Source organism: Rhipicephalus sanguineus, chromosome 4, assembly GCF_013339695.2.
Source record: "Rhipicephalus sanguineus isolate Rsan-2018 chromosome 4, BIME_Rsan_1.4, whole genome shotgun sequence".
Lineage (NCBI taxonomy): Eukaryota > Metazoa > Arthropoda > Arachnida > Ixodida > Ixodidae > Rhipicephalus > Rhipicephalus sanguineus.
This window is the reverse complement of record NC_051179.1, coordinates 198762038-198789063: the sequence shown is the minus strand read 5'-3', so window position 1 is coordinate 198789063 and position 27026 is coordinate 198762038. Positions and strand designations below refer to the sequence as shown.

The following is a 27026-nucleotide window of genomic DNA, read 5'->3' as shown; positions in this document are numbered from 1 at the left end:
GGCGGGAAGCGCGCGCGAGCCATCGTCTCAGTGCGCGCTGTCTGCTACTCACCGAACATCGCAGGCCCGACGCAGTAGCAAAAGTCTTCGTCGCGGAAGTGCTTGTTGCACACAAGACTCGTAGCGGATGGCTACTTGCCGGTTCTTAGCTTTACAACCCATGCTTCACGCAGTTTCTTGTCCCGCGGTTACCAGTGCAGGCTGACACTGGGCTCCGTTGCGTAAGCACGGCACTGCGGCACCGAGCGGTAGAGCCCTATGTTCGTCGCCTTCGGAGGCAGCCACTCTATTACAATGGTTTCAATTGAGCAGAAAATGAGAGAAAACTTCCGAATTTGAACAGACCGCAGCGCATGTGGGACTTGAAACTCGTTTTCAAAGCACGCGGCAGTGCTCCACAAGCAGCCGACGCGGCCGCTGAGACCACGTGATCCTGCCAAGCATGTCACGCCGACGGTGGCGCCGGCGTTTCCAGTGGTGGGCCTCGAGGCCAATATATACCGATAGGCCCGGTCACGGTGCACCCTATATATGCTACGGAAAGTGTTTCCGTGGTGTTCACGCACGTGCATTCTTTAGCCGGTACGGTATTACCGTACTTTCCTGGCGGTAAACCGGCATTGCTAGCTACAACTCTCTAATATAGAGACGCAGGGTAATCGATAGGTGCGAGTGTTTCGTGACTGCCAACGGAGAATCGTGTGCAGCCCACAACGCGACACCACTTGCCACCCATCGCACGCACTACCACAAGGAATTGAAATTCACACGCCCAGCCAACGAAGTGCTCGCCGAACACTCCCGATTGTTGCCTTGCGGATAGCAGACGCTCTAGGGGCCCCTCGGTTCCGTCACTTCCGCTTAACAAAAATGACGTCACGCACCCAATGTTGCCAATAATTTTAGGAAGCGAGGTGGGGAGAGTTGGGGCAATGAATAAAATTCATTTGCAATGAATCTGCGTATGTCTCCAGGTTGTAATTTGGCATAAATAACGGGAACGTGAAAAGGAACGTACCCAGCGAATTTTATTGAGATCCATGGACCTCGAAAAATCGCCCGAGTTGGCCTTTAAGAATGAAGGCCGCCGACATCCGGTCTGTCAATGATCAACTATGCCTAGCCGTAGCGACAAAAAATCGGCACGCAGCGTGCTCGGTGTTGCGTTTTGGGACGCTGATGCACGAAATTGCTAGCCACTGCCACCGCTTCTCCGAGCGGTCGCTGTGCGGCGAGCTTGGCCAGGGGGTCCGCTGCCGATGCGCAAGACGCCCATCCGCGGTTTTGAGGAGCCAGCGGGCGATGCGATTCGTTGCTTGCGATGAAGAATATTGCGGCTTCTTCGCTGTCGCATGTCCGCTAGCGCGATGTTCTTGCCCGCAAAGTTCGGATTTGTCTCGTACATCGGCACCGTGAGCACAGTTAGGCCTAGCCACGACATCGAGTAGAAAGCGCGGTTGCGATGTGCGTGGCCGCGGTGCCCAATGTTTCAAAGTAAGTCATGCTTGATTGCTAGTACAAAGAGTTTCCCGCGGTGGTCTAGCTCCGAAGTGCTGATAAGAAGAATCTCTAACGGCGGGTCCAACGAGCCAACGCTATTACAGTCGCACGTCTGCGATGTTCTACGCACGGCCACGATTTTCGCGATGAGTGCGGCGCGCTATCGTAATCTGATCATTGAGCTTCCGCTTGCAGCTGCCAAACTAAAGCGTTCTAAATTATCGTCGACCCGTGAGCACAGAATGAGTGCGAACGCGTCACTAAGTAGCGCAATTTTCGACAGCCACGACCTCGCGACGTACAAGCAGCAGATGACGATCCCGAAGCGAGCATCACGGCAGAAGCAGCCAATCGGAGGCCTTAAACTTCAAACGTGCTTTTTGTACGCTTGTTACTGAATGGAGGAGCTAGCTGAAACAGAGAACTTGAACATGGAGAAATGCTGTTTACGACGAGCCCGAAATGGTGGCGCTCGGTTGTGCCGTTGCCGATCTGTAACTTTGAAAAACGCTTTTTTTTTTGCTATTTCCGTAATTTTCGTCAAATTCGTCCAGTTTCGTCAAATTAGCAGATGCAAAAAAAAAAAAAAAAATTATAGCACTTCTACGTAGTATTCAGTGAAGATATCTTGGAATCTGATAGAAAATAGGCTACAGAAACTGAAAATGCGATTTTCCAAAAAATGAATTTTTTTGTCCCCAGTTAAAAACAAGACCATGTTTGTGACTCCTAATTCTCTCCGGTTATAACAGACCCATTCAACGTTTACATAAAAGTCTGCTGTAACAGTACTTGGATTTTACATACTACCTTTACAACAGACCAAAATCCTCTTCACTATGAAGGTCTGTTGTAATGAGGTTATACTGTATACAATAAATATAAGTTTATAAAAAGCTGCCCGCAAAACGTGAAATTGTCGCAAAAAAAAATGAGAAAAACAAGTTTGAAAGTTTGAGAAGTTGGCATTTATCAGCAAAATCACTATTTACATCAAATTGGGCCACAATCCGCCTCGACGTGTGCGTGGACGAAAGCGTAGACTCGGGGCAATCGGAATTTTCACAACACAGTTCGAGGAATGCCAAAAGCCCTTTGCGCTTTCCAGCCGCCTCTCGGATGCTGAGCTTCCGTTCGCGGCACGTTGGGCATGCCGAACCCGCCACAAGTGCCGTGAGCGCGCCAATTTCTCAAAGCATTGTGTTGACTGTAGGAGCACCTACCGGTCTAGGCTCACTCTCAAAGAATTCAATCTTCTTTTGGGATGCACTGATAAATTCCACAGCAGCGTCAATTTCACAACCACTGTCGCGGGGTTAGGTGTCGGCATTAGGCCTATCCGATATCGGAGCATCGTCCACCGCTGTCGCTTTGGGAAGCGTCCGACGCAGTTTCCCTCGATACTTGTGGCGAGTCCTGAACTTTCGAACATCAGAACTGCGCTTTTTAGGGCTTGCCATGGCACGAAAATACAGAACAAACGCAGAACAGCTTGACCGCAGCGTTTGACCGTCGCCGTCCAATGGCGGCCTCGGGCTGCGAAATTCAAAACGCTCGACGTACGCGTTGTTCTTCACGTTTTTTGTTTATTCTGCGTGAAGATACGAGACTAAACCCTGACAGATTGTGGAGAAGACAGCTTACGCTGCATGTGGGCAGGATTGCAAATGGCGGGCATCGCGTCATTTTCGCAACAGAAGGACGCAAACACCATTTTTCGCGACTTTTGCGCATTTCTCGCGTCACCGCTGCTCACTTGGAAGCCTTTTTAGATAACTTCTCGTGCGAATTTCAGCTTGATATTTTCAAAAATAAAAGATTATAGGCCAAGAATGCCAATACAGCTAAAAAAAAAAAAAAAAATGTTTTTTTTTTTCCCAGAAAACCGAGACTTTTCGACCTGCCCTTAAAGGGGCCCTGCAACACCTTTCTTAGTTATATTGGAATAGTCTCATTATTGACGTATGACTCTTCACGAGTCATATGCCGCAAAAATTTTTCGAATCCGTCAAGTCTAAGTGGTGTTACCAAATTATAGAGATCACGTTCCGCAGCTTTCTCCCTCAACTCAACGCCGCGAGCGTGCGGAAAGCTAGGCAGCGAGTCGACGGAGGGAGCGCAGAGGAGCGAGGCTCTGCCCAAGAGCGCCGGCGGAGTTTTTTTCTTCATTTTTTTCTCTCTGACGTCTGGGCGCAACCACGTGGTCTGTGCCGCCACTTCCGGTCAGCTTGCGCCGTTCTCGTCGAGCGGAGTCGATCGCACTGTGTATCGCGCGTGCTTGAAAACTGCGCGTCGGTTTGGTAATGTTGGGTGTGCACCTCGAACGCCGTAGTGTTTTCATCGCTCTGCCAACCATGGAAGCAAACGTGCGCGCTCGTTTGGAACGAATGACAGCTGAGATCGGTTTCGGCCCATACTCCGATACACCGCCTCGTAAGACGACACTGGCAGACGACCCCGAAGCGCCGCCATTACCGGACGCCAGCATTGTTATCGGAGACACGCTGCGCCCGTGCCTCGGTCGGTCGTGAGAACGTGCCGACGATGCAGTTCTCAGCTGACGAGGCAACACTCGAACGGCTGCCACTCTGAACGGCAACCGGCGATGGTCAAAAGCACAGAAATATTCACGTTTTCGGCACTGCGCATGGCGAAGAAAACGGAACCACGCAACTACGAGCAGACGAGCTGTCGGTGAGACCGGAAGTGCTAATATTAATGTTTGTTCGGTGTTTTTAACGCGATAACATAATATAAACATACATATTATCTACTTATTGAACTCAAAATTAACAAAGAAAGTAATAATGAGGGTGTTACCGTGATTATAACATCAGCCAATGGTGGAACTGCCGACAATCGCGTCATATTTTGCGGACTAATACATCATTTGTCGAGAGAAGAGGGAGCGATTTTCAGCTGAATTTGAGAATTTATTGTAAATTCCAGGCCGTGCGCATCGCTATAATATTTGGCTCGCGTGTTCTCGGGAGCCTCGACTACCGATCGGCAGTGCTTTTTGAGCATGCTCGAAAAGTGTTGCAGGGCCCCTCTAAGCGAAACAACGTGGCGTCATGCACAGCGATAGCGGCAGCGTCGACCCAGCTACTCAAGGGGTGACGACATCAGCCGAAACAAGAAACATGCTTCGCTTGATACAAAATAAAGTTGGGTGCAGTGGTGTGTACGATCGCCACATGCGATGTTTTAAGCAACGCGAGAAAGCTTTGCTGGGTACAAGTGTTACTGAGAGGCAGCCCAGCCTTAGTCTTTCTGCATTAAATAAAAAGGCATTGCCGAAAAAGACAGCTGGTTAATAGCTTTAGTATGTCATTATTTTTCTTTAAAACCTTTAGAAAGAGCCAGTTAGGCACTCCTGTTAAGAAACTGGTCTGTAGTGATAACGTTTTCAGATAGAACTCGACTGCTCAATGGAATTTGTGCAACTTTGCTTATCTCAAAATTTCATCTGGTTTTTACTACTTCTGCGTTAACGAGGTATTACTGTATTTACAAAAACCCAGAGGAGATTATGGCAACAGCATTAATCAGAAAGGTGCATAGAAGAAACACGCTTGGGCACGTCTATGTGTTCTAAGAACGTCTCATTTTCTTAGTGTCCCTGGTGCCACGCTGAAGCTCACGTGAGCATCAAAATTCTTACTTTTGAGGTTCTTTTTAAGGAGTTCGGCACAATTTATGCAATTTTTATGCTTTAGGAGCAGCTTGGCGCAGGACAACGTAATCGTATAAAAAATGTGCAATATGCGCAGTTGTCTTGCCTTTGGACAAATCCCTGTAACTCAGCTCATACTTGACGGGTTTGAAAATTTTGCAGCCTATTTGTGAGGCAATAAATTCCAATTGTGAGGTCATTTGCTGATTGCTTGCTTAGCCAAGTGCTGCAGGGCCCATTAGGCTGTACATGTGAAAGGATAGCTGTGTATTTCAATAATGCAACCCTTTTTTTCTTTGGTGTCCCCACTAATTTGGCCAACGTTGTTGGGCCCTTCAGCGTTGAGGGACTATTGCAGCTGCGGTCTATGCTGTGCAGACTCACCTTTTGGAGAAGGGAACCTCAGCGGTGACAGTGACCTTGTTCTTGTCCTTGTCCACTGTGATCACCCCGGAGAGATTGTTGGTCTTGCCATTGTACTTGATGCGTTCACGCAAATAGCTGTCCTGCACAAATTAGGGCCTCCATCAGCATATCAGTTGAACACACACTCACTCGTCTAGCTGCTAAATGATGCCATCGCTCAGGCAACGACCAGTCTGATCTATGGACTCCAAATATGCCAATGACGCAGCACATCATTTTAAAATGCCATTCACAAGCTGGCCTGTAAGGTGCACGATCTCGTGATTCAGCCTAATTGTTGATGCTGTGCCTGATTCAGCGCACTTCGTTGATGCTGTGCCTGATGACGATGAAGAATTATGGCAGAGCCTTTTGTAATGGGTTGGAAGCATTCAACAACCTACTCGTTGCGCAATTCGCATTGCGTGACGCCTGGTTACAGAATTCGCGTTGTGCGACACTTGGTGCTTATTTTACTCTTATACTACGCTATATTGCATATGCTAATGTGGTTCCTTCCCGACATGAAGCCTGCATAGGACCTTTTTGCAAAGCAGTTTCAAGCACCGGCATGGCTCAGAGGTTGAATACTGGGCTCCCACGCAGAGGGCCCAGGTTCGAACCTCGTTCCATCCTGGAATTTTTTTCTTATTTCGAGCGATACTGGTTACGGACACCGGCGGCGGACAACTACGGCGCCAAAAACGGCCGGTGAAATGATCTCATAACAGCTTTCGCTGTAATAATCAATCTTGTTACAGCGTGGTAAAGAATAGCGATAATCGTCCCAAGAAGAGGGAGACTCCTTTTCACCCAGCTGTACTGTCGGTGTCAAAAAACACGAACAGCGGAGCGTGTGGCCCAAGAATTAGCAACTGTATACATAACTTGCAAGTGACGTCAGTTCCTGTCTTCCGCCCGCCATCACCGAGCACATACGTCTCAGTGACCGTGCTGTGTTTACGTTCGTGGGCGCATCGGTTGGCGTAGTGCGAGTGTTTGGATCGTTTGCCTTGCGCTTATGACGAACGAGAATCGTTCAGGACATTATGCAGCCTGCAGTGTCGTCAGTGGTGTCGCACGTAAAGATTGAAACAACTTCACCTACAGCGGCGCTCTTCGCCGCCTGCATTTTGCGGCGCGCTCAAACTGCACAGATTTCGTCGCTGATTGCTGCATAACACCATGGCCCAATAACATGTTTGGGGCCCAGTCGGGGTTCGTTTCATCGAAGAGCTAAGAGTGCCTCCCGAAAACCAAGGCGCGATCGCTGTGTTCAATTCGGTGCTTCACGTTTTGACAAAAATTGACCTTGCGCATAACTCCATGGTGATACACTCGGCGAAAAGGTGAGGAGATTCGGAAGCATAACTTGCCTGTTATGAAGTGACACCCGCACACATAAACGTTGTGCAGCGTCTGGGGTCCTTTCTGTTTATGCGCGCATAAGCCATGTGCTCCACTTCTTGGACAGCTCTTTCGTGCGGTCGCACGGGTTTGTAATCGCGTTTGGCAAACAGTAAGTCCCTGCTTCTGGTCTTTTTTTATTATTGATTTACACTTCTCGTGCAAAAGCCAAATATCGCACAAATCGCCGTTGCGATGTGCAGCGTTGACGGGAATTACGAGAACCGCACAACCCGAGTGTGTCGTCTGCTGCCATGTGCTCGGTAATGGCGGCGCATGTCGCAAAATCGTATCCCAAAGTTGTGCGGTGTGACGTAGTTGCAAGTTATGTATAGTGCGAGTCATCCTGTAATGACATTTTGCATACACTTTAGTCAATTTCAAGTTACGTCGTTACAGACAATTTATGTCCCCCCATGCTTTTCTTCGACCAATTGTCTCTGGACTCGTTTGGTTGTGTCTAACAAAGAAACAAGCCCCCGAAAAAAAAAAAAAGAATTCCCCTTCTTTCGCCGGTTGCTCAGAACTAATGCCAATCTCTACCTGCCATGAAGTTATGCAACTCAGCAACGTGGCACTGCATTGTAGCTTAATCACTGAATCCACGTCGCAAGTCTCGTCATTCCTTAGCGATGCTGTACCGGGCAATTCGTGCTCGTGAGTGTAGTTCGCCACACGAGTCGCAATCAAAAAGGTTTTGCAGGTTGCACTGGCTGTGCAACCTACACCTGAACCCAACGTGTGAAACAAGCAGGGTCACTTGGAAGGGTGTCGAAAATGCAGCACCACTGTGACCAGGTCTGCGACAAACTCGACACGGATTAGTTTGTAGCATTCTTGATCATCACAATCAAAAGCGCCCGTACGTGAGAGCTGTAAGCCTGAGCTACGGTGATCTCTCCACCCGCTTCCCGAAGAACAACTCTGCAGTGGGAGTTAGGGCTGTAAAATGCGGCTGTACACCTGTCGCGCAGTGCTGCCTGCAGGACCAGTTCTACACTGAGGTTTATGGGCGCTTCTCGACGAGCGCACATATGCGCCAGCGATCGCACTTGCTATACTCAATACCGCAGAGGCGAAATCAATCGAGACTTACGAATTCTGCCACTTTCATTATGCCATCTTCGACGGGATGCGTGCAGTCGATGACGAACTTGGTCTGCACTTTCTTCTTCTTGCCTTTGGACTTGGCCTTGGCGGGCCGCTTGACGTTCTTCGCCGGCTGGGTCTGCGAGGAGCGATCGCGTGATGATTAGGACTAGCGTGGAGGACAACGTGGTCCGACACACGCCTCTCGGCGGATCACGTTGCTCGGCTATGCCTGCCTCGAATATCGCGCAGAGGACACAAAATGCTCGCGCATAAGACGAACAGAGGCACGCATCGAGCAAATACAGCGCAAAAAGTGCCCGATTTTGAGGCGAACCCTTACTTACCACGGCCATCTCCGTTGGTGAGCACGCTGAGAAAGGCTGCCGGACGGGAATGCCACTCGCGACAACGTACTACTCACGTGGTACTCGCCCGTAATATCACTAATTAAAATATAATAAATATTCTTCACTCTTTTGTTTACAAATACTTGTTAAAGTCGTTTGCAAATAATTGTTTGTGTCTAACTACAACTAAATAAATGTAGACAAAATAGTATGATGTTTACAGCGCCTCCGCCCTTTTTCTGGTGATGTTGCTGGCCTTATGCGACCACTGTGGACTCGGTAAATGTCGAGAAGCAGTTATTAGTGGGGCGAGCTGTGCATCGCGGCAGTCGTCGGACGAGGAATGCTGGCCGAAATCGCCAGTTCTGGGTAGCCGTGTTGACAGGCAAGTGCTGCTCAAACTTTGCTCGAATGCGAGCGCGTGAAACACCGCCACTGGCTGATCGTGGCTAGGCGGTGCCTGATGCAAAAAACCGGCGGCCGAAGAAACTATGGCGGCGGCGGTTCAATCGATGGCGCTCGCCCGGAGGCTTCTTCCTTGGCTCTGGGTCCTCGTTTCTTCGCGATTTACTCACTCAAAGCGCGCCCCCCTTCATCGGGCGAAGCTAGTCGATCAAGTGCTCGCCTGGAAACCGCTAAAGAAACCTCGGTGCATGCTGCGGAGGGGGGCGTCTCAGCATACGAGCCGGTGCCGCCCACCGGCCTAGTTGAGCCAGGGCTCACGTGCGAACGGCATTTGTGCCGCGGTTTACACTTCGCTGGCGAATGAAGGCACGTACAGAACGTGTGTACGGGCACGGCATTCTCTGCACTTGTGACCGCCTGGCCACGCACTCGCGTGCTGCTTTGTGCTTCGAAAAAAAAAAAAGACACCTCTGAAACGAAAACACGGGAGGCCGAGAACGAGTTCGCTTTAGGATACGCGGTTTCGCTTTCCCACTTGTGAGGTCTCGTGAAAAGGGCCCGCTATGTGAACGACAGGTCGACTGGGCGCTGCAGGAACAGTGTGCGTGCACTGTGGTTATGCTGGCCGAGAGCACTTTACTCTGACCCCACCTCCACATGTCGAAACTTGCTGTGCAGCTTTGGAATGCGTGCAAGCTGCAACTGATATGTGTACTCGCGAAACTGTTCTCCAACCCATTACTTGCAGCTAAACCAGGTACACGATCCGCATTCTGTTTTAAGCTTTGTCTTTTGAAAACAGCAGCGCTAATGTACCTAGGTGTCGCTGTTTAGTGCATTATACGTAACCCTGTGGCACTTGGCATCACTTACTAGGTAGCGCAGACGTATTGTAGCAGAAAATACAGTAACATATATATGTGGCGAAACCATAAGCGGGGCTACATTGACCCCCACTGAAAGGGAACCCTGCGCACGCCTGTGGCTGGAACTGGTTTCCGGTTTTCTTTTTCACAATGTAGGGCATGGCTGCCTTATCGGGGTTTGTCATTGCAAACACTTCCATGTTTAGAATGAGGGAGCTCAGCTAGTTGGTAGGTGTTAAAAAGACGCGAGAGAGAAGTCTCCTTGGTGTTCTCACGCCCAGTCTGTTTAACTTCCATGTGCGGATGAGCGAGTTTATTCAATGCCCCCGAATAGGCCACTGTTGTAAAAATAGCCTTGCAAATTTCCCTTAGTGTCCCTTTGTGTGATGCCCCTGGGCAGTGCTTGACAACTTCTCGTATGGCTGTGCAAATAGCAGTGTTTAAAATCGAACCAAATAAAGCATGAATTTAATGGAATAACATTTTTTTAATAGTTTGCAAATGTAGAGCATTCTATTGTAATGGTTTAAGAGTATACGTTGTTGGGCTAGTTGGTTCATAATCTTCAAAATTGGCTAGCGCGAAAATCGACAAGGACTAAGAAGGAACACTGATGTACAGGACAGGCGCTACTCGCAACTAAACTTTATTCAGAAACGTCTTCCTACATATATACACAGCCGAGTGGTGCGCGCAGGCGCAATGCACATGACAGTCGGCATGCTAATCAGGACCGGGATACCACAACATATCCGCATTATAACCAAGTGTCTAAGAACAGTCTTTCCTTACTGCGCAGAACAACAGAAGTGTCACTGATACATTCACGGTCTTTCTTTTTAATATGATAAGCCTCCATTAGTTCTCTGGCCAGCGCATTCCCACTTCTGCCCAGAATTCGAATGCTAGACAGCACTGGCTCACAGGCACAGGTCCTACAATGCGTAGGCAGATGAAAAGTCAAATTATTCTTAACAGAGCGCTCGTGTTCCCGTGCTCGATCGTTGACGCAACGACCAGTTTGTCCGATATAAACCTTGCCACAAGTGAGTGGGATTTCGTACACGATCGACGATCGAGCACGGGAACACGAGCGCTCTGTTAAGAATAATTTGACTTTTCATCTGCCTACGCATTGTAGGACCTGTGCCTGTGAGCCAGTGCTGTCTAGCATTCGAATTCTGGGCAGAAGTGGGAATGCGCTGGCCAGAGAACTAATGGAGGCTTATCATATTAAAAAGAAAGACCGTGAATGTATCAGTGACACTTCTGTTGTTCTGCGCAGTAAGGAAAGACTGTTCTTAGACACTTGGTTATAATGCGGATATGTTTTGGTATCCCGGTCCTGATTAGCATGCCGACTGTTATGTGCATTGCGCCTGCGCGCACCACTCGGCTGTGTATATATGTAGGAAGACGTTTCTGAATAAAGTTTAGTTGCGAGTAGCGCCTGTCCTGTACATCAGTGTTCCTTCTTAGTCCTTGTCGATTTTTGCGCTAGCCAATTTTGAAGAGTATTGTAATGGTGTTCATTTCACCATTAATACAGAACTGCAGCTTGTTTGCATATATATATAGGGGGTATGCACTGTACCTTGATCCGCGAAGTGGCGATAGCATCGCCGGGCATCGACGCCATTTTGGCGGTCTGGCCGTTCGTGAGCGCAGTAGCAGGTAGAAGTACCGGCAGTATCGGGCTACGTTCTGTATGCGTTCTGCTTAGCCCACGCACAGCAGTGTCTCGTGCGCGGTGGGTATTTATTACGTGAAAATCTTTGAACGAATTTATTTGCACGTGCGGAGAGACGGTACGTGGCGTGGTTGCACGTCAGCCAGCTGCGACAATGGTGAACTGCGCCGTGTTTGGTTGTAACAACCACGCGAAAAAGAAGCCTGTGGATCAAAATGCTGCCTCTGTTGGTTTCTTTTTCATACCAAAGGCCAGCTTTGCAGGTGCAATGAGCAGCTTGTGCCTCACCGTCTTCTTTGATGAGAAGCCAAGGCGTAATGAGCTTTTCATTAAATGACTGTGAATGACGAACCTGGGAGTACAAACAGACAACCTCAGTGATGTGACCTAAACATTTGAAATAAATTAGAAAGCTATCGTAGCTGCAAAGTTGGAACACTAAGAAATGTCTGAATAAAGCAACGTCAACGCTGATTTGCACGACGTAAGTGATTGACGCAACGCGGATTCTTAAATTCTGGCGATCGCGTTTAACGCGGAATGGAGTTAGATCATACTTAATCCTTCAGGAAGCTGCGCGTCGCCCTAGCTAGAACTGTCGCTTAACGCTTGCGATAACTCAGCTACACACGAGCAAGGCAATCAGCGGTTATTGAAATGCGAAAACAATTTAGAAACAGCCACTGGCAAGTGCTGTAGTCCCTTCCTGCCGTCGTCCCGTTACCATGTTTACGGGTTTCACACGGTGCTAGCACGATAGAACAAACGCGATTAGAAATAAACGGGGAAGTCTGCTTACTTTTCTGACAACAGCGATTGTGCTGCACGGCAGAACTTCGACGCCTGCCCTAAAAAGCTGCGATAAATCGGCTACACATTAGCACCGCACGCAGCGGTTGTTGAGAAGCAAAAACCATTTGAAAACAGCACTGCAGCAATTGCTGTGATCTCTTCCCTGCCATTACATCCCGTTACTGGGTTTACAGTATCGGCAGAGCGCTCGCACGGCACAATAAACGCGATTACAAGTGGACGAGGGAAGTCTGTTTACCTTTCCAACTACAACTATCGTGCTGTCTTGGAGAACCTTGACACCCGGCTGCTGCACCCATCCGCTCATGAGATAGTTGTGACCGTGCATGGATTTATAAGCGTTCAGTTGCTCACGCGACACAAAACTTGTCTCGTGAACAAGGTAGTCCTTTATGTCGGTGAAGTCGACCCGCGGCAGCATGCGGTGCGACATCGGGTTGAAGTTCAGCGTCTTCGAGTTCAAGTGGGTCTGCGCCGCCGCACAGACGCGCAGGTTTATCTAACCCACGTGCGTATGCGCTTAAGTCCATTGCAGTCCACAGATGCACCAAGAAAAGCGAAAAAACAGATAGTTCCACAGTACCACCGTGAGCGCCTCGAGCCACCCAGACCTGCCAAAATGGCGGCATCCTGGAACGACGCTAGCGCTCCTTGCGGATGACGTCAGGTGCATACCCCCTATAAAGCAGCTTTGTTGGCTAATTGCTCTTTTGTACTCCCCCTTGGTCGGCAATGTCTCTGGCGGAGTGCTGTCTTCATGGCGTGGTAGTGGCAGATGAAGCCACTGTTGCAGTGGTGGAAGTGCTGCTCCAAAGTGTAATATTTGTTAGCAACTGCTCCGAAAGGGCATTGGGAAACTAAAAATAATGAGCTTTAACCGCGTGACCATCCAGCGAGCCTAAACAAAAATAAGCTGTATACCGTCACCTAGTATGCAGCTTGTATACTAGCTGTACACTAGCACATTGACAATACTACTTGTACTGGTATTGTCGATGTACAGAGTGTTTCTCAAGAAATGTGTCCGAAAATCATCAAAAATAAGGGAAATGGAATATTTGCTCACTGCCTTCATACTTTTTCTGTGGTGGGAGACATCTTAAGATGACCAGACGGTAATTACGACATTAATAAAACAAATTAAATTACTTTTTAATTAGCAGAGACAGATGGTCGGTCAGCCTCCGGTAATCAGCCTCCTGTAATTATTGTATAGCAATGAAATTCAGCCAAATTCACTGGTGAAACCGGAACCAAATCTCCGATGAGTGCAACTAGCAGACGACCAGAATGTCACTGTTCACGACGGCGATTGCAGGCACGTTAGTTCTTCTGCATGTGTTAACATACGTGCGCCCTAGGTGGTCTAATCGCAAAAGAAACCCACACAAAGCGAAGTCCATCGACACTTGCTCCTCATTCGAGACGTCTGGGAAGAGTATGGCTGTTGCGCAGTTTCGGTTTCACTGGCAAAACTTGTCGTGTTTCATTACTCGCTAATAATTGCCAGCGGCTGCTTTTGTGAAATCTGAAAGTGGCAACATGCTTTTCGCAGAAAAGGCTGCCATTTTCCCATTTGACTCGACCGCCCGTCTCCTCTAATTAAAAAGTTGACTGTATTTCTTTAATTCCTGTCGTAATTGAGGCCTCTACTCAGATTAAGATACCTGCTGCCACAGAAAAAGAATTACGGAGGCAGCGGGAAAATATCTCATTTTCCATCTTTGGGGTGAAGATTTTCAGGCACAGTTCCTGAAACACCCTGTATATCTGATTTAGTTGTATATTTGTACCCGACAAGCAGACTTTCTTGGTGAATTAGTTCGTCACAGCTATTGCTAACTGTTGCCTTGATGACTTTGATGCATGACATTTCGTACTTAATAAGCTTTGACCTCATTTATGCCACAAGAACTGGCATTTCAAGTGTGTAGCTCATTTAGCTTATTTTATTTTTAAAATTTTCAATGCTGGCTATTTGGCGAAATATGAAAATAACATATTGAACTCGTACCGATTATAAAGTGCTGCTTTGGCGATAGTTGCATGTGATTGTGGCTACTTTTGTAATTTGCTGCTCAGCTTTATCGCTCTTATATCATGTCTGCCACAAGTACTGGTATTTTAAATATACGTTGCTCATCTTGATTTGTGTTCAATGACCATCCATCTGCTTAATTATTTCTTTCTTGCAATTTGAAGTGATAAATATATGTGCAATAAATATTAATATTTATGAGATGCTTAAACGAAACTCCAAGAGTCGTTTGGAATATTTTGCCATCTGCTTCTGCTCCAGAATCTGCTCTGAAAATCAAAATGTCGCTTCCACCACTGCTATTGTGTAACGAATGGTTTTTGCATTTAATCTGGTTCAAGCGTTTAAATGGCTCCCTAATAATGCTCGTATCGAACATCTTATTGCTGGTTTTGTTCGGCCAAGAAAGTGCAGCTTCCTGGGCAACACTGCCGATGCAATATAATTTTTGATTGTGTAAAACCGACGATGCAACATATTGAAAAACCATATGAAAATATTAGATGGGCCCTGCAACACGTTCAGAGCACGGTGAGCAAACTCTACATTGGTAGTCGAGGCTCCTTTGAACATTTAAGCGAATTATAGCCCCGCACGTGGCAAGGGATTTACGTGTCGGGGACAGCTAGAAATCACTTGGCACATGCCACGATGGACGTCGTAGTTGGAGGGACATTGGCCGATGTGAGCCTTCCTGTGCTGCGTAGTTACTGCAACTGCCATCCCGTGTCATTGGGATGAAAGGGCAACTCCACTTGAGATTCAAAATATTCTTGCGAGGCAGTAAACTCGTACGATGATCGCTTGGAAAAGTGTTGCAGGGCCCCTTTAATAGTGAATCAATGTTCGGTTAATTATGTGCAGTGGTCAAACATTCGTGCACCCCTCCTAACGTAGAACTGAACTCCCACTACAAAACTTGTGGTGATTTTCAAGAGTTGGAGGGAATCTCTTCCGGTCGGGGAATAACGTGGAAGAAGACTCGCAGCGCCGACCGACGTAAAAATGTATTCGTAAAGGCTTATTGGTGAACACTGCGAATAAGGCTCCCGTGTGGAAGCCAAAACACCTTTGGTCGGTGCTGGGTGTTTCTTTGTCTGTAATGGTTTTACGTGAAAACTTACCGTACGTCCATCTCTAAGTAAGGGACGGCAACCAACTGAACTGCATTCTGTAAAAATCCCAGAAGAAACATTGTCTTGCTTCGTTGGTTGGTATCACGGTGTTCCCGTTTGAGATATGCCGAGGTGGTGTTCTTTCAGGTGGTCCCGCTGCTATGTCCGGCAGTACTAAAACATTACGACCCAAAAATAAGTGGGCAGTGCCAGTACTGTGGTGCAGTGGCCGACACTTACATATGGTCTGGGCCTGCCAACTCAACCCAAAATTAACCCCAATCCCCAACCCCACCAAAAAGGTCTGGGAGGCGACCCTGCTCAATTGCTCAGGACTAGAGGAACAGCGAACTCTGGTCCAGCGGGCTCGGGCGGCGGCTTCGACTAATGACGTCCCGGACTGGGGATGTCGACCAGCCCGGGGGGGATAAGGGGCATCACCTGCTTCAATAAAGGTTCCTCTCTCTCTCTCAGGTGTTCCGAGATGATTGGGGGCCTGTTCATTTATAACCACAAGGGAGAGGTTCTCATCTCCCGTGTCTACAGAGATGACATAGGGTGAGTGTTCCTGCAAATAATGTTGCTGTGAAAGCTGAGAGCATCTGTGTCTTGCACAAGGCCTCAGGTGGAATTCCTGGCCTGTAATTGAATGAGGGCAAAATGCTCGTGTGCATTGCACTTGGTCAAAGCTTTAGGACATTCGGCCCCATCACTGGGTAGGGCATACAGCCTGGGGGTGAGCAGTCACAGTTCTGGCTAGGCTTCCCAGAAATCCCTGCTTAGTCATTTCTAAATTCTGAAAATGCTGCCTGGGGTTATGTCTGTCCAAGCTACGTTGAATTATTGCAGCATGTGGCGGATGCTGCTTCTGGAAGCAGGCATGCTCAAGGTTCTCAGTTTAATTAATGCACTGGAGGATCTCGTTTGTTACTCGACGGTCTTATAAACGGCTGCTGGCACCTTGGAGGCTATTAAGAGTGCTCGTGAAAGGAATCAACGATTGGGATACCGGTGCATAGATATTGCCTGACATTCTGTAACGGGGCACCTAACGAATAGTTGGAACTGCAGGGACAGCCAGGACACCCTGCATAAATTTGCAGTGGTTCATAATGGGAACAGGCTCTACGTGCACTACTTATTTATACAGGTTCCCCACGGGTTCCACGGGGGAACATTGTGTGAAAAGGGTACACATTTTTTGTTTTTCGAAGAGCGGTCAAGGCAGAAGTAAAAAAAAAAGTCTTATACATTGCAAAGTCTTGGTTGTAGAAAAGTACAAAATCTAAACAGAAATGAAACTTGCACAATGCTAACGGTAATGCCTAGGTGTAAAATATGGCTGATGAACTCTCTCTTGGGAGAAAGCCAAGAAGTTAACAAATAAATTGTTACACAATGTTTTCGACGATGTATACAGATTAAGGATAAGTAAAAACCGCATTACATAAAAAAGGCACACAACTGTGGTCTTGAAGAGGCAGTGCTTCGAGCAGCTTCTTAACGATCTTCGTATCTCGGACTTTGTCTGCTCTATCTGGAAGATTCCTCCACAATGTGACTGCACATGGTAATACAGACGAGTTAAATGCGATGGTGCGAGATGCTGAAAACTAAAGTTATTGGGCAAATGGCAACATCGATAAGGTCTAAAAAGCGGCAAAGAAAAAGGGTGCTTGCTGTTGGTGCCACAGACCGAGAAGTGAAATGTTTCTGCGTGATTGATTCTAGTTATGCGCTGCTGCTGTAGTCAGTGGTGATTCCCGAGATTAGATTGGACAGGCTTGTTTGGGGGACCACATAGAAGCATATTTGATTTTAGGGCACACAAATGTGGAAGGCAGGGCATCCCGAGGATTGTGCTTCAGGTAACCAAGCAAATGAGACAAGTATGTTAAGAGGGCGCTTGTACGTAGTACACTTCATTACGTTACCGTGTCACCGGATGGAATCTGCACTTGCCCAAACCGTTATGGAAGGTAAAGGTTTACGGAACGTAAACTACTCTCCGGATAGGCTTTGCGTTTATGGCCCTATCTCTCAAATCCACCTTTGTTCGTGGCTACTTGCGATATCCGCTTTGTGGAGACTCCGGCTGCCGAGTCGAAATAAGCCCAAGTGCGAGCGCCACTTACGATCACCTTGTTTCAGCCGGATTACCGAGGCTAGAGTGACGTAGAATACAGGCAAGCGCAAAATTGTTATTGCTTAAAAATGCCTTGCAGTGGCATAATTACGAATGAGTTGCCTTTTTAATGATTTTTTCCCTCGAAAACACTAAGTGAAAACAAACGTGTCCGTCACTGTGGTTGCATGAAGCGTCACGAGATGTCGACACCATCGTCCGGTAACCCGGTATTGCTACACCCCTTTGCGTATACCGGGATACTGCACACGCTAAAAACCTCTTATGATTTTGCCGCAGTGGTAATTCACTATGATCTATATTAAATGTAGTTTGAATGCAGTTATCACCATTTAGTGGTTTGCGCAAACATAAAGGTAGTATACGTTTAGGTACATACGTAAATTTTTACGTATGGCGAGCTAAAACTTCTCTAAAACATGTGTTCCGGTGACACGGTAAACACAATCTGGTATTTCGGTAACGTTAAAAAGTGTACGTACAAGCTAAAAGTCCCTAACATTTGTAGGCCAAGAAAGGTTGGTTGAGAGGTGGATGCCTAGTTGGTCTTAGGGTCACCATCAAGAAAATATTTCCTTTGAAATGTAGACTGATCGGTTTCGGGTGAGAGTCATTTGGTTGCACTTACCAACATTCATTGCCATCAGCCAGCCTGAGCACCATGCTGTCACGCTGCGTAGCGTTATTAGGGAGTTCTCAAATGGGGGCACCAAAGCCCTTGCGTGTGCTCGCTTTGGGTCAAGCAGGAGCTAGGAGTTTTTGAATAGTCTGTGGCGATTTGGACGCTCCCCCTATTCTATCTTGGCCAAGAGCCGTCGCTTTAGTTGGTGCCGTCATGTTTGTTTGACCCAAAGCTTTTGGGGCAGGCTTTGGGGCTCCCGCTAAATTTGTGAAATAGTGTCGCGCATGCACAGTGGCCTTTGGGGCCCCAAACTATTATCTGATGGCGAAGTGATTTTGCAGTAGGTTATGTAGTCGTCTTGAAAAAAGTGAATAGGTGACATGATTTCTGATGAAATGTCATTTATAAAAATTAAAAATAAGGGCCAATGGCACAGATGACACCTTCTGCGAGAGGGGAAGATGATTACAACGCACTGCTTAGGAAAACAGTTTCTAATTCAAAACGAATCTGAACTCGGAGGTGACACATTAGCTATCAACCTGCAATGTGCCACGCGATTGCTTTTCGAAAGTCTATAAATATACAATCTGTTGGAAATCTTTTGGTGGAATCAGTTGTTTTGTTGTTCATCCATGACATGTTGTTGAAGGGGTACCGAGACAAAATTTCGCGGCCGAGATAGCCTGCGAGATCGATTCCCGTGAACATGCGTATATCATCTGCAAAATATCAACAGCGAATAAAGCTTGGAAAGTATTTTAAATGAATTTTGCAGTTTGCGTGAGCAATCGACACCCTCGGGCTATTGACACGCTCAAAGGTGACTTCCTACTTCCCTCACATGACCACGCTGCAACAAGTTATGATGACGTCATAGCCCCCATTTTTTTAGCCGCATTTGCTCCAGCAGCCTACTTCTAGGCAGCTGAACTGCACGGAAGTGCGTCACTTCTGTGTGCCGACGTGATCGAGCGCTGCACCCGCTAGGTGGTGATAGTTGCACCCGGAGGCTTGTCGTTTTTGAAATTGAAACTGACACTGGTTGGTAATGAGGAGCCTGTAATTATGTCGTGCTCTGCAGCGAACGATGTGCCGTGTTATGACTAACAGGCTCCCAGCAACATGTTGCAGCAAAGAAAAATGAGGGGCCAAATTTTTGTCAGTACCCCTTTTAAGATCTCGCGCGTGAATTTAGTGAGCCGTGTGTTGCACGAAAGTTTGTTGCAGAAGTGGTTCTGGTTTCAAGAAAAGCAATTGCTGTGCTCTAATTGTGGAGGTAGCTTGCATGGGCGGCCTGTTAGGCATGGCCAGGCAGGTGACCACCAGACCGTGTGTGCAGGCGCAATGCAGTGGATGCGTTTCGGGTGAACGTGATCCACGCACGCCAGCAGGTGCGCAGCCCAGTGACGAACATAGCGCGCACCTCGTTCTTCCACATGAAGCGGGCCAACATCTGGCTGGCCGCGGTGACGCGGCAGAACGTCAATGCGGCCATGGTGTTTGAGTTCCTGCTCAAGATGTGCGAGGTGATGCAGTCGTACTTTGGCAAGATCAGCGAGGAGAACGTCAAGAACAACTTTGTGCTCATCTACGAGCTGCTGGACGAGCTGCTTGACTTTGGCTACCCCCAGAACACCGACACGGGCATTCTCAAGACCTTCATCACCCAGCAGGGGGTCAAGTCTCAGACCAAGGAGGAGCAGAGCCAGATCACTTCACAGGTGGGCTCTCCTTTCTCGTGTGTGGACTGCATTAGCAACAACACGGCTAGCTGGGACGTGTATTGCTCTTAGCTGTTTGTCTATAAGCTGCCCTTGCATTCCAAAACACCTCTTTGTCTGTCGTTTCCTCTCTTCCATCCTCATTTTTTCTGCGCTGTAACTACTATGGGTAACCAGCACTGGAGTTTTCGCAGACATGAAGCTCTGTTGGGCACAGCTGGAAACACTTGGGCATACAAATACAAGTGTTTACTAATGGGAACCGTGCTGCTGTGCCTGATGATCAAACGAGGAAAAAGCTTTGAGACCGGCAGTATTCTTTACAAATGCCTCAATAAAAAAGGTTTTTAATATCCGAAAAAAATGATCCAGATCGTAGCCGACTCGCTTCAGGCTCGCTTCCGCCGATGCACATGGGTTGGCACCCTGGAAAACATGGAGTCTTTTATTTAATGCTTGACTTGAAAAAGTTAAAGCAAGCATGTGACAGCTTAGGTTGTGTAAAATTCATGCCAGACATTACACATATAACTTGTGGTCACGTAGACAGTTCTAGACCGATTACAAAACAGCTGCTGTCTACTCATGTGCAATTGCTGATCACATGCTGCATGTCAAACATGGAACCAGGTTCCTAAGTCAATTACCACTAGGTTCCTCAAAGGCGCTCTTTTTACCGGCTGATCTCAAGTTTGCAAACGGTCTGCAGACGACAGCGGCTCGTCGTCGTTATAAGCACGACTGCTGCGACATGTTTGCTTTTCCACTAACACCACGAATCTCCACTCTACATCGACCTTTCGTGTACAGGCTGCCTTTGACATTTATTTTGCGCTTCACGGTCAGCTTCAAAAGCTTTTTTAAGGACTGTTATGCGAGCATTTAGAGGATTCACACTAGCTGTTGAAAACACTTAAAAAAAAAGCGTGTAGTGAAAGAGCTTCAGTAACATAGTAAGAGAGCTACCGATTACGTAAAGGTGATGTGCTGGCTGAAAACTCTGGGCTGAATGTTACCTCACTGCTGCCAGAGACACCAATTTTATTTCAAAGCGGACACATGACAAGCATACCGCATCAAGCTTAGCTTGCAGAATTTTCTCACCTGTAACTTCGTCGTATGACGCTCAGCACTTTGCCGAAAGGCCACAATCGCGTCCCCTACCAAAAAAAAAAATTTCTTCCACGTCAGACATACTTCGCATTGGACAGCTTCTGTACCTTTGACAGCACACTCGCGAAGGTAGCCGTCCGTGCATACGACATCGCTGAAGCGGTAGTGGAGAGTAATCTGTGCCCTCACTGCATCACAGTGCAGCGCACCGATCTTCATCCACCCTGCGCATTTCCAAGTTCCTATAAAACAATGACAATTGTTATAGCACGAACTCGGGACAAGGACAAAAGGTACACGAAGACGAGCACTAACTTCCAACTAGGTTTATTGTGCAGAACATGAAAATATATAGGTGACACAAACCACGTGACAAAAGATGAGCAAGGCAAAAAGCCAACACATACCAAAAAAGAAACCTAAGGAACATCAAGGAAAACCAGAAAAACTATCAATAGTTGTGTGCGCTTTCCAGAAACCTTAATTTCTTCTCGAAGAGAGACAAGGAAGGCTTGCTCACGTGCCATCTGCGCAGCCTCGACGATGATTCGGGTGTGGTCATCCTTGTGTTTATACAGCGTCACTGTGTCCTCGAAAAGAGGCGCACAGTTCACGCAGTACTACAATGCTGTGCAAGAAAGCAATCTTTCCTGTTTTTAACGTTGTTAGCGTGTTCCCTTAGTTGGTTGTTTAGACGCCTTCCGGTCTGTCTGACATAACATGCACCACAGGAAAGGGGAACCCTATAGACAACTTCCTGCGAGCATTGCACATACCTAGTCCTGTGTTTAAGGGGGGACACTGCTCTTAAAAATTTTCTTTATTTCTTGATTGATTTTGATGAAACTTGGCAAATATATGTATATTTGTGTACTGATTTCAAATATTCAATTACTTTTCTAGTATATTGTGTAGTTTTTAAAATACAAAATATTTCATGTGCCTTTTGGGGAGCACGATTATTGTAAGCTGACTGCGTTACAAACTAAATCAGCATATCACAATCTGCAATCGGAACTTTGTGCAGTGCAACAAGAAATGGGTGTTCTAAACCCATTTGAACAAAAGTTGTGATGTGTTGAAAATTCGCGAGTGAGTCAATTTCACTCATGAATGTTCAACATACCATAACCTTTGTTCTAATGGGTTTAGAACATTTATTTTTGTTGCACTGCACACTGTTCTGATTGCAGATTATTGTGATGTGCTGATTCTTTCTAAGTAACTCAGTTTAGAAAAAATCTTGCTCCCCAAAAGGCACATGAAATATTTTGTATATTAAGAACTACACCTCACACTAGAAAAATAACTGCATATTTGAAATTGGCACACAGATATACATAAACTCAGGAACTTTCATCAAAATCGATCAAGAAATACTTTTTTTCAAGTGCCATGTCCACCCTTAAAGGCCAACTCCGGTGATTTTTCGAGGTCCATGGATCTCAATAAAATTCGCTGGGTACGTTCTTTTCACGTTCCCGTCATTTATGCCAAATTACAAGCTGCAGACATACGCAGACTCATTGCAAATGAATTTTATTGATTGCCCCAACTCTCCCCACCTCACTTCCCAGAATTATTGGCAACATTGTGTGCGTGACGTCATTTTTGTTAAAGCGGAAGTGACTGAACCGAGGGGCCCCTAGAGCGTCTGCTATCCACAAAGCAACAATCGCGAGTGTTTGGCGAGTGCTTCGTTGGCTGGGCGTGTGAATTTAAGTTCCTTGTAATGCGTGCAATGGGTGGCAAGTGGTGTCGCGTTGTGGGCTGCACACGATTCCCCGTTCGCAGTCACGAAACACTCGCACCTAACGATTACCCTGCGTCTCTATATTAGTGTTTTAGCTAGCAATGCCGGTTTACCGCACGGAAAGTACGGTAATACCGTACCAGCTAAAGAATGCACATGCGTGAACATCACCGAAAAACTTTCCGTAACATATGCAGGCTGCACCGTGACCGGGCCTATCGGTATACGGTGAGCTGCACATCGTGCAAAACAACGTAACCTAATCTGGTAACGTTGGTGCAAAAGGTGGCTCATACTTGGCTTATATTAAGTTCCTTCGGCCGTACCAACGCGATGTTGAACGCCGCTATTACCAAACTTACGCACTCTTCCCATAGCAATATTAAGAAGCTTTAGTTAGTCCGCGAACTTCTCAGCGATAGCATTTTACCCGATCACGGCCCCACAAACTTGAGCTCCCTGGACAGGTGGTGCCATCTGGCGGTGGAATGCGCAACCAGGCAAGCAAACAGCTAAACAGGTGTGTTCCACTTCATCGAAGAGGAATGGCCATAATAGTTGGCCTCCAAATGTGTCGGAATCGCAGCTGTCAGTTTCCGACAGCTCAGCTTGTGCACGTGACACGGTCAGTCGCACACAAGATTTCCGACGGAGTCACCTTTCAACTGAGCGTCTGCTCTTCACCGCTTTCGCAGCTTTCATACTACGCACTGGTGGGACCGGCATGCCTTGCATGATTTTCGGTTTTGTCCCCACTTATACGTCACACGAAGACAGTATGCTCGGTTTGGTTTTGGTTTCAGTGTTGCGCTTTTTTGCTTATTTAAAATTATTCTCCAATTTGCCGAGTGTTTCTGCTATCGGGCCCGTGACAGGATCGTCTCGGGAACATAAAAGCACCATTACTTTGACATGGCCAAAAAATCGGGGCTGGTTACCCCGACCATGTGCAAGTTTCCGTGGCCGAAGGCCTGCTGCGTGAGCTTCGGTCCAAAGAGAACGCTAACGTAGTTCAACCTGTCACGGCCAGACAAGCTTTCGCCGTAGTTCCGTATATGCACAAGAGAGCGCACAATTTTAAGAAAGTGGCGCAGCGAGTGAATGTGAACGTGGTCGTTACGGCCCCTCAAAAAGTGAGTTGCCTGTGCAAACTGTCCGTTCGGGCGTTCAGACCCACCCTCAGGTGCACTACCAAACACGGAAATAAATTTAGAGATTGCATTTGTAATGTAGTTTATCAGCTACCGTTGTCGCGTGGAAGATACTACGTCGGCCAAACAGGTCGTTGTTTAAACAAGAGGCTGAAGGAACATCTGTACAATGTGGATCGGTATAAACAAGGGTGGCTGTCTGCTCATTGCAGCACGTGTGGGTGCAGGCCAAAGTTTTCAGATTGCGCCATTGTCGCAAAATGCAGGGATCGCACCACATGCCAAATCATCGAGGCAGAAAAGATTTTTTCATTAAAAGATGATTGCGTTAGCACCCCTTCTGTCGTGCTCGCCGATAAAGAAAAGTTGTTCCTTTGCTTGGCGTTGTGATGTACTTGTGCAATATCGTTGTTTCGCGCATGGCGGGTGGAACTGGTGACTGTACAAAAGCGAAGGCTTTTGCAAGAAATAAGTTGGCAGTTCAGCGCTCTGTCTCCCCTCCTGTCGTTTGCGCTGTTAAGCACCCTCTGTCATGTTGTACCAACACGCCCAATCCTGCTGTCCCTTCTGCGACCTCTTGCCCCAGGAGAAGGAGCTTTGTGGGTGAATTATGCTGCTGATTTTTGTATGGTTTCATGTTCTTGTGGAGGTGCAGTTTCTTATCACATTAGTAAGTAATGACCAGTCCTAGTTCCTTCTGAAGCACACCTACGTTTCTCTAGCAACAACGTTCATGTAGAAAGAACCGCCCGATTGCAGTCCAGTCCAACCGCTTTCACAAATTTAGCCAAGTGTTTGTAGTGATGTACATTGAAATGCCATTGGGTGAAATTTGAGGATTTACTTATACACCTTGGAAACGGCATTTACTTATACACAGAAACGGCAGCAAGAACAAAAGGCGTGGAGGCGTGATGCTCTGTAAAAAATTTTTGGCAACAGCAAAAAGTGCAAAAGTAGCGCAAAAGTTACATTTTTGAGATAATACATAACAAATGAAACATTGTCAAGTAATGTATTGCACTGTTAGATAAAACAGTTCATTTTAGTTCTAGTATATGACAAGTGGGTACAGTTCATTACGTGCACAGAATGTAGACATAAAAGTATAAATAACAAATTTCAATATAAGAAGTAGGACCAGTTCACTAAGACTCCACTGGTGTCGGGTACTTAAGTGTCATATGTAACAAGCAACAAAATTGAGCAATGCATAGATTACAGCTAACTTTGAATAACTAAGAGAAGTGAAAAGAGTCAATTTCAATTTGAGATTTTTCACACTCCATAGTTCCAGGATATTTTTCACCAGGGACGTAGCTAGTTGGGGGCAGCCTCCAAAATATGTTTTCTTACTGTCGTGTACCCTGACCAAAACAGCCACCTGCTTTCATTCTCGATTTGTTTGCTAAACTCCTTCCCACAGTCGAAAAGACACTTTGGTGCGAACATTGCTGATTTGGCCCGGCTGTCCTCATTACGCCCATGGCTTCTCTGTATCTTGCTGCGCAGTGCAAGACTGTCCGAAAGTACCTTGCACACAGAGGCGTAGTGCCACGGATTGCCATTTTGCGACACAGCGACATGCTGATTATAGTGGGCTGCGCTCGCTTTCCCACACTGGGCCATGCTTCTGCGAAGCAGTAACTATTGACTAGCCAAACATTCGGGGTTAAGCTATAGAGACTGTACTGTGAATAGACCGTTGCGACGGGGGCGTCTTGAATATGAAAGGATTATGTCTTGCTTGCGAGGGGCCCAATAGCGGGGTGGTCATCTTTGACTGCTGGCCAGGGATGTTTCGTTCTCTTGCACCTCCTTGGACAGTGAGGAGTCACTTTTGACAGAAACTGCCGTCTTTTTTGCCCAATACCCTTGACACACGGCAGAAGTACAGTATTTTGCAGTAAGCCCATTTCATTGCTCTGAAGGACGCCTTGCAGAAAGTTGTGCTGGTGGCACGTGGCACCGCACTAAGTTCTTTAGGTGGTTCATGGCCTCCGCGATTACCTTGGGTTTCTCATGTGAGGGGAAAGAGGCGCACATAGTTAGATCAGAGAGCATTTTATCGCTGTGTGCGCATTGTTCTTTTCCGATCTTGTTCACTTCGCATGCCAAAAAAAGTGAACACGAATTGGACATGCCCAAGCGTGTACGTGCTTTCATTTTACGAAACCACACTGTTATAGTGGGGGCTTTTGTTGACGGCGGCCACTGTGCAGACTACAATGCACCACGCTACTTACAAAGCAAATGACAGTGCTGGAATTCAACATGGTGGCGCTAACAACTTGATCTGGGCATACAAAGGGTGACGTAACGGCCTCGGCAGTGCACTTTTGAGTGTCACATACATTTACAACATCAGAGGGGATTAGGCGGCACCTGTGGAGCCATCATTGAAAGGCTGCATTGTTGAGTTGTGCATGCTGTGTGCGAGAGCACCCTTTACGTTTGAAAAGTCGTTGCAGGATCTGCTTTCCCGAAAAGGAACATTGCCGGTAGGGAGATATGTCTTTGTCGTGTGTCACTGCACGTGAACCCCTTTCCAGAAGATGTCCCTGTGTGTCAGGAGTAATAAAACGATGAAATGACCATCTGCGGCAGGGAACAGAGACATTGCTCCGTTCCCATAAGGAAATCACAGGTGCAGGATGCATACAAGATCTCTTTAGACGCAAAAATGTTGCAAAAGCCGGGTGAATTCATGATTGTAAAAGGTTTACTCCAACTTAACACAACAGTTAACAAAATCACATGGAGGTTTGACCCGTCGGCTTGCAACAACCACGGCCCCCTATGTTTACAAGGACGTATGTGACACTGGTCGGTCTCCGCTTATTTGCTGCCATTGTATACGGAGAATGCTGCCTGCATTGGTGGCGGAACTTGGATATAACCTTGTTAATAATTGGTGCGTTAAGTCGGAGTGAACCTGTTGCAATCTCCATAGACGCCGGTGACATGAGGAACTCTGCCGTCACTCTCGTCTCGGTCAAGAGGGGTGCAGCAAATATATTTTAGGATGTACAGTAGACTCTCAGTAAACGGAAATCTGTTAAACGGAACTGCTGCTTAAATGGAACAACTTTCTCTAATATGATTGGTTTCAGACTTGACTTCTGCACCCCTGTTCACCTCTCAGTAAACGGAACTCCTGTTA

General features: G+C 47.1%; 2 protein-coding genes across 2 annotated transcripts in view; one reads left to right on the top strand and one right to left on the bottom strand.

Annotated features, from left to right (window-relative positions):
- Window positions 1-8484, bottom strand: part of LOC119391019 (60S ribosomal protein L22) — a 33281-nt gene extending 24797 nt beyond the window's left edge. The window contains exons 1-3 of the mRNA XM_037658725.2: window positions 8425-8484; window positions 8085-8216; window positions 5561-5682 (exon numbers count right to left, since the gene is read on the bottom strand). Coding sequence (XP_037514653.1) covers window positions 5561-5682; window positions 8085-8216; window positions 8425-8433 — 263 coding nt within the window. The 5' untranslated portion in view covers window positions 8434-8484. The remainder of the gene's footprint in view (window positions 1-5560; window positions 5683-8084; window positions 8217-8424) is intronic.
- Window positions 8485-8689: 205 nt separating this feature from the next.
- LOC119391018 (AP-2 complex subunit mu) overlaps window positions 8690-27026 on the top strand; it is a 93506-nt gene continuing 75169 nt past the window's right edge. The window contains exons 1-3 of the mRNA XM_037658724.2: window positions 8690-8812; window positions 15829-15912; window positions 19465-19846. Coding sequence (XP_037514652.2) covers window positions 15839-15912; window positions 19465-19846 — 456 coding nt within the window. The 5' untranslated portion in view covers window positions 8690-8812; window positions 15829-15838. The remainder of the gene's footprint in view (window positions 8813-15828; window positions 15913-19464; window positions 19847-27026) is intronic.